General features: G+C 47.8%; 1 protein-coding gene across 1 annotated transcript; it reads left to right on the forward strand.

Annotated features, from left to right (window-relative positions):
- On the forward strand, positions 1-7003 carry LOC118408891 (zinc finger and SCAN domain-containing protein 12-like). Its single transcript, XM_035809751.1, has 2 exons — positions 1-90; positions 6313-7003. Exon 2 carries the CDS (start codon positions 6320-6322, stop codon positions 7001-7003), a length of 684 nt encoding a protein of 227 aa, XP_035665644.1. The 5' UTR covers positions 1-90; positions 6313-6319.
- Positions 7004-8242: the final 1239 nt, after the last annotated feature.

The raw sequence follows: 8242 nt of genomic DNA on the forward strand, positions 1-8242 counted from the left end.
ATGTGGCGAGTTAGTGTTCTGTTCCGTGGTGCCTGCCTCTAATACGCCAGAGACACGAGTTTTACGGTACTTCTACACAACACGGACCAGGTAAGAGTGCTAACCGACACATGAAGTCTTTGTTTAAAGAGTGAAAGCCTCTGAACGTTGCCGATAGGGCATGGGCGTCTGAAGATGGGTAATGTGCATATGTGGGGAGGGGGGCAATGCTCTGTGGATAGGCATTGCAAAGGAAGCAGCTAAGGAGAGTAAAAAAGAAGAACACATGATGATTACACCTATGACAAAACAAGACATTAAGAAGGAAATCAATGAAAACTCCACACAGAGATGGCAAAATAGATACATGTTGTCGACACAAAGTATCTTAACGCACAGTGTGATCAAGAAAGTGGGAGTAAGAAGAATGTTAAGTAGTATGACGGATAGAAGAGGATATATACTGCTGAACCACATACTAAGCGGACACACAAGACTCAATAGCTTGGAGAAACTGACCAACCCTGAGTGCAAAACAGACCTGTGTAAACACTGCTTGTTGCCGGAAACCATAGAACATTATTTATGGGATTGTGACCTTTATTCAGAGCAGAGAGAGAGATTACAGAGAGACACATACCTCTGTCTGAGAGAAGAGGGAATGATGACAGTGAATCCAGAGGATCTAGAAATCTATGCAGGATCAGAGGAGGAGATTAGCAAGGAAGGAGTGGAAAAACTCCAAACAGCCCTGATCAAATACTTGACAAGTACAAGAAGATTTGAACAATGACTGATGAGAGGGAAGATGGAGAATGAGAATAGACAACAAAAGGAATAGAAGAATGGAAGTTTGAAGGGATACCGACAATGTGTGCAAAAGCCGACCAATTGGAAAAAGCAGCAAGAGTGTAACACATGTGTTTGGATGCACATAGAGAGAAAGGAATGAAGGAAAGCACATGAGACCATTTACCGACAACTGAAGCGGTTAGAGAGACAACAACAACAACAGGCATTCCAAGATCAAGACACCTGAATACTAAAGGCTTAGGACATAACTAGACGAGCTGGTTACCATATATATGAATGTTTGAGTAAGAATAAACGGAGCAGTAGTTTGGTAGCCTAGACCATGAATAAACACTAACAATAAACATCATGCTTACAAATATTGATACCAATTTACTTCTATAGTCTTCGTAAATTTCGTGAGAACGTGGAATCACATAACAGAGGCGGCGGCAGCAAATGTGGTACGGAGGTGGTGAACTATAATGTTATTTATTTCATACCTGTGCCGCGATGACGTTCGATACAGGTGTTCCGGACCGTGTGATAAAAAGCCGTACCACACAAGCTTCGAAGTTGCATCACACAGGCTTTCATTGAATATTTCGGACATACACTGCGCACTCCAAAGTGGCACGACCAAAAATTTGAATACCTGATTCGGACGTTGGAACAATGCTGTTGTAACAATGTTTGTTCGAGGGCACCAAACTTTCTCAACCTATGGTGCATTTCGTATCCAAGTATGTGTTTTCTCAAGTGGGTATGACATAAATAGAATACAACACGGTGTATTCTGCATCACCCTCGGTCTCAGCCCTCCCGCGGGTCGGATCACCCTCCGACCTTCGGGCGATCCAACCCGCGGTCGGGCTGGTACCTTGGGCGATACGGAATACACTGTGTTGTATTCTATATTGACATAACTTGTAGCGCCAAAGAAGGACCGTGGGCGCCAAAGGTGCAAGCCATTGCAAGGCATGTCCAGAGGAAATTTTAAATCTTCAACATCTGAAACATTATTTCCTGCATTTAAGGTTTTTCTTGTGAACTAGAGCCCCTACGGCCACTTTTTTGATGGCCCTCCCCTTGGCCAAAAGATTTTTCATTGGCCTTTCCCCCCCAGTGCACCAGCCCCCCACTCCACCCCCCGGTAAATATCAACCCATGACCTACCATGACCAGTAACCATGAAACAGATTTGCAGGAGAAAAACAGATGCGCAGGAGAGAAACAGATGCGCGGGAGAGAAACAGATGCGCAAGAGAGAAACAGATGGGTGGGAGAGAAACAGATGGGTGGGAGAGAAACAGATGCACAGGAGAAATAGATGCGCGGGAGAGAAACAGATGCGCAGGAGAAAAATAGATGTGCAAGAGAGAAACAGATGCGCAGGAGAGAAACAGATGCGTCGGAGAGAAACAGATATGCAGGAGAGAAACAGATGTGCAGGAGAAACAGATGTGCGGGAGAGAAACTGATGTGGAAGAGAACAGATGCGCAGGAGAGAAACAGGTACGCAGGAAAGAAACAGATGCGCAGGGAGAAACAGATGCGCAGGAGAGAAACAGATGCGCAGGAGAGAAACAGATGCGCAGGAGGAAACAGATGCCCAAGAGAGAAACAGATGCGCAGGAGAGAAACAGATGCGCAGAGAGAAACAGATGCACAGGAGAGAAACAGGTGCGCAGGAGAGAAACAGATGCGTGGGAGAGAAACAGGTGTGCAGGAGAGAAACAGGTGCGTGGGAGAGAAACAGGTGCGCAGGAGAGAAACAGATGCTCAGGAGAGAAACAGATGCGCGGGAGAGAAACAGATGCGCAGGAGAGAAACAGATGCTCAGGAGAGAAACAGATGCTTGGGAGAGAAACAGATGCACAGGAGAGAAACAGGTACGCAGGAGAGAAACAGATGCTTGGGAGAGAAACAAATGCGCAGGAGAGAAACAGGTACGCAGGAGAGAAACAGATGTTTGGGAGAGAAACAGATGCTTGGGAGAGAAACAGATGCGCAGGAGAGAAATAGGTACGCAGGAGAGAAACAGATGCGCAAGAGAGAAACAGATGCGCGGGAGAGAAACAGATGCGCAGGAGAGAAACAGATGCGCAGGAGAGAAACAGATGCGCAAGAGAGAAACAGATATGCAGGAGAGAAACAGATGTGCAGGAGAGAAACAGTTGCGTGGGAGAGAAACAGGTGCGCGAGAGAGAAACAGATGCATGGGAAAGAAAGATGCGCAAGAGAGAAACAGGTGCGCGGGAGAGAAACAGATGCGCAGGAGAGAAACAGATGCGCAGGAGAGAAACAGGTGCGCAGGAGAGAAACAGATGCGCAAGAGAGAAACAGATGCGCAAGAGAAAAACAGATGCGCGGGAGAGAAACAGATGCGCAGGAGAGAAACAGATGCACAGGAGAGAAACAGGTGCGCAGGAAAGAAACAGATGCGCAGAGAAACAGATGCGCGGGAGAGAAACAGATGCGCAGGAGAGAAACAGATGCACAGGAGAGAAATAGATGCGCAGGAGGAAACAGGTACGCAGGAGAGAAACAGATGCCCAAGAGAGAAACAGATGCGCAAGAGAGAAACAGATGCACAGGAGAGAAACAGATGCTTGGGAGAGAAACAGATGCACAGGAGAGAAACAGGTACGCAGGAGAGAAACAGATGCTTGGGAGAGAAACAGATGCGCAGTAGAGAAACAGGTACGCAGGAAAGGAACAGATGCGCAAGAGAGAAACAGATGCGCAAGAGAGAAACAGATGCCCAAGAGAGAAACAGATGCGCAAGAGAGAAACAGATGCACAGGAGAGAAACAGATGTGCAGGAGAGAAACAGGATTGCAGTAGAGAAACAGGTGCGTAAGAGAGAAACAGATGCGCAGGAGAGAAACAGATGTGCAGGAGAGAAACAGATGCTTGGGAGAGAAACAGATGCACAGGAGAGAAACAGGTACGCAGGAGAGAAACAGATGCTTGGGAGAGAAACAGATGCGCAGTAGAGAAACAGGTACGCAGGAAAGGAACAGAAGCGCAAGAGAGAAACAGATGCGCAAGAGAGAAACAGATATGCAGGAGAGAAACAGGTGTGCAGGAGAGAAACAGGTGCGTGGGAGAGAAACAGGTGCGCAGGAGAGAAACAGTTGCGTGGGAGAGAAACAGGTGCGCGCGAGAGAAACAGATGCGTGGGAAAGAAAGATGCGCAAGAGAGAAACAGGTGCGTGGGAGAGAAACAGATGCGCAGGAGAGAAACAGATGCGCAGGAGAGAAACAGGTGCGCAGGAGAGAAACAGATGCGCAAGAGAGAAACAGATGCGCAAGAGAGAAACAGATGCGCAAGAGAAAAACAGATGCGCAGGAGAGAAACAGATGCGCAGGAGAGAAACAGATGCGCAGGAGAGAAACAGATGCGCAGGAGAAACAGATGGGCAGGAGAGAAACAGATGCACAGGAGAGAAACAGATGCGCAAGAGAGAAACAGATGCGCGGGAGAGAAACAGATGTGCGGGAGAGAAACAGATGCGCAGGAGAGAAACAGATGCGCAAGAGAGAAACAGATGCGCAAGAGAGAAACAGATGGGCAGGAGAGAAACAGATGCGCAGGAGAGAAACAGATGCGCGGGAGAGAAACAGATGCGCGGGAGAGAAACAGATGCGCGGGAGAGAAACAGATGCGCAGGAGAGAAACAGATGCGCAGGAGAGAAACAGATGCGCAGGAGAGAAACAGATGCGCTGGAGAGAAACAGATGCGCGGGAGAGAAACAGATGCGCAGGAGAGAAACAGATGCGCAGGAGAAACAGATGCGCAGGAGAGAAACAGGTGTGCAGGAGAGAAACAGATGCTCGGGAGAGAAACAGATGCGCGGGAGAGAAACAGATGCTCGGGAGAGAAACAGATGCGCGGGAGAGAAACAGATGCGCGGGAGAGAAACAGATGCTCGGGAGAGAAACAGATGTGCAGGAGAGAAACAGATGTGCAGGAGAAACTTCGCTTTCCCGGGCCCTGACAGCGGTGCTCGCACGGCCGCGGCCTGTCCCCGCAGTGATGTCCTCGCGCTCGCAGGTTCCTTACAGCCGCTTGCACTTTTCCACATGTTCTCCTGGCTAGCAGATTAAGGTGAAACAGCACTGTGGTGGGCGTGATCCGAATCAAGTCTAAACGAAGTGCAGGTGGTGTCAATGCAACATTTTCCTGCCGGCGCACATGTCCAAGTTTCTGCTCCAATTGTTGCATTTCTCCCGGCCAGGGGGCCATCCAAAATGAGACAATTTCCCGGCAGCGAACATGTGCAACTTTCTGCTCCAAATGTCAGGGGGCCAGTCAAAACTGTGACATTATGAAAATGTCTCAAATCCTTAATCCGTCAGATTAAAATTGTCTCATTTTGGCCAAATGTCTCATATTTGAGCTGGTAGTCCCTGCTGAAGCCAGGTTGCCATTTCTACACCAGGGTTCAGTGAGGAAAGTCGTGGTAATTGTCTTTCCTAAGACTTAGTAAGAGCACAGTATCGGTGACATGATTCAAACCCAGTACCTCTGGCTTCTAGGGAAATCACCCTGCAGTAACCCATGACCTACCATGACCTGTAACCCCATGACCTACCATGACCTGTAACCCCATTACCTACCATGACCTGTAACCCCATTACCTACCATGACCAGTAACCCATGACCTACCATGACCAGTAACCCATGACCTACCATGACCAGTAACCCATGACCTACCATGACCTGTAAACCCATGACCTACCATGACCAGTAACCCATGACCTACCATGACCAGTAACCCATGACCTACCATGACCAGTAACCCATGACCTACCATGACCAGTAACCCATGACCTACCATGACCTGTAAACCCATTACAGGTCCATGCAATTTTTAAAAAAGCTGTCAAAACCAAGATTTCCTTGTTCTTCTGCTTAAAGTAATTTGCAAAATAAGAAGTAACAGCTAGGTGTATCATATCGATTCGTTGATTAAGTATAAAAACATCTGCACTGACGGCCCGCTCCGTTACAAATTAGTCAGTTTGTGCGAAAGGGGGGCAGCAAATACTTACAATAACATGTTGCGTGATATGCAGGCTAAATATCCACATATTTGGTATCAAAATGAAGTTGAAAGTTTATACAACATAACTACAGACAAGGGAAATCTTGAAAAAAGCATAAACCCCTCAAATTTGGACTGATTTCTTACACCCACCGTTGGAATTGGTACAGTCTCCACAGTGAAGTATTGCCAAATGTGATGGACAGCCACTCAAAGTCGAGTTTGGTAAGTCTACTGGTTTGCAGTCCTATTTTGATGGGCCTTCCTTGCCTTTCTCTTCGCCTCGACGGCTACCACCCTCTCGGTCTCGAAGGTCGACAGTGACTCGACATGGTGGTGTTGGTCAGCTGCCGCCAGGCATTGCTGTCAAAACATTGCCAAATATGTGTAAGTCAACACATGTCAAAGGGGACGGTGTTAGCCCCAGAAAGCGGGGGAATCTGATCACATTTATAGTTCCTTTTGTTGTTTCTTATCCCACAACAGAAACGAGATGGCCGATCCCAGCTGTGGAGGTTCTACTGAAGATATGCATCCTGGTCACCTTGGGAACGAGACTGAAGATCTTGGCTCTTGGAACCCTCGGGACGAGACTGAAGATCTATGCCCCAGCCATCCTGGGAAGGAGACCAGCAGCAGGGAGGGCCAGACAGCAGACGCAGGCCGGCAGCAGGACTGGGAAGAACCAGCTTCATGCCAGGAAACGTTTGATGGGAAGGTCAGGAAAACTGGGTCGTCATCACAGACAGAACGGGAAGAAAGTTGCAATACTGAAAAGCCCTACATGTGTGGGGTGTGTGGGTACAGGACAGCTCAGAAGTCAGACCTATCTGAACATGTGAATACTCATAATCTCTTCAAGTGTGACCAGTGTGACTTTTCTGCTGCAGATAGATACACTTTTATCAGACATCTAAGAAAGCACAGTGGTGAGAAACCCTACATGTGTGGGGAGTGTGGGTTCAGAGCAGCTCGGAAATCTACCTTATCTGAACATATGAGAATTCATACAGGTGAAAAACCCTACAAGTACAAGTGTGACCATCATCAGTCGGCTGCTGTGCAGTCGGTCACGATTCTATTCCACCTCAGTCTGTCGGCAGCCAGTGCAGCTATAGCAGTGGGGTTCAGGTCGCCCTCCGCGTCCCCCAGCAGGTTTTGTATATACGACAGGTAGTTCGTCTTCTGACGACCGGGGCGTCGTTTGCCGTGGGAAGGGACATACAAGGCATACGTCCGCAGAGGCTCTTCTAAAGGCATTCTAAGAGCATGTCCAATGAAGCGTAATTGGCGTTGCCTGACTTTGCAGATGAGAGGCTGGGTGTTTGTCACTCTGTATATCTCACTGTTGCTAACACGCTGGAGACGCTTAATGTTTAACATGATTCTGTAGCATGATGTAGCAAACGAGTTTATCTTGTTCTTCATGCCAGAAGACAGTACCCAAGATTCACCATCCGTATAAAAGCACTGGCACACAGGTAACATTAAAGAGCTTGACTTTTGTGGAGGTGGGAAGTGAAGTACTACTCCAGATCTTTTGCAGTTTCCAGAAGGCAGTCCATGCAAGAGCCCTTCGCCTAGTGAGATCGTTTTTACTGGATGCCATCATGCTACCCAGGTATCTAAAGTTGGTTACATTTTTGATTGGCTGGCCGTACACCTCCAGTGGTGGCTGCGGGCTGCAGTTGATGGTCATGTACTCAGTTTTAGGGACGCTGATGACCAGGCCCAGTTGTGTCCCTGCAGCAGCAGTTCTGTTAAGTTGTTCTTGTGCTTTGGGGATGGAAGACTCTAGCAAGGCGATATCGTCAGCAAAGTCCATGTCGTTTAAAATCCTAGCGGGATATCTTCTAGACTGACGAGGGTGAGTAACTATGCCAGAGTCAATATCTTCTGTCGATCTTCTCATCAGAAAGTCGATGAGCACAATGAACAGGAAGGGAGCAAGGACATCACCCTGCAATACTCCTGTGGTGACTTGAAATGGGTCAGAGATGTTACCATCCACCATAACAGCGCTTTTGGAGTTGTTATAAAGTACATTAATGGCATTGACAATTGTGAGCGGGATGCCGTAGTGGCGGAGAACAGCGAGCATAACCTTCCTATCGATCGAGTCAAATGCCTTCTTGAAATCTATAAATGTGATGACAAGTGGCAATTGGTGAGTTTGGTAGGCTTCCATGATTCTCCGTAGGATGTGCGTTTGCTGGGCACAGCTTCTGCCTCGACGAAAACCAGCTTGGTTGCTTCTTAGGATTGGGTCTATGTGGCCTCTTATCCGCATTAACAGTATCTTGTTATAGACTTTAGCTGCTATGGACATTAGGGTTATCCCTCTATAGTTGGTCATGAGGCTGAGATCCCCTTTCTTAGGCAAAGGTACAATAACATTTGTGATCCATTGGTCAGG

Source organism: Branchiostoma floridae, unplaced genomic scaffold (assembly GCF_000003815.2).
Source record: "Branchiostoma floridae strain S238N-H82 unplaced genomic scaffold, Bfl_VNyyK Sc7u5tJ_490, whole genome shotgun sequence".
NCBI lineage: Eukaryota > Metazoa > Chordata > Leptocardii > Amphioxiformes > Branchiostomatidae > Branchiostoma > Branchiostoma floridae.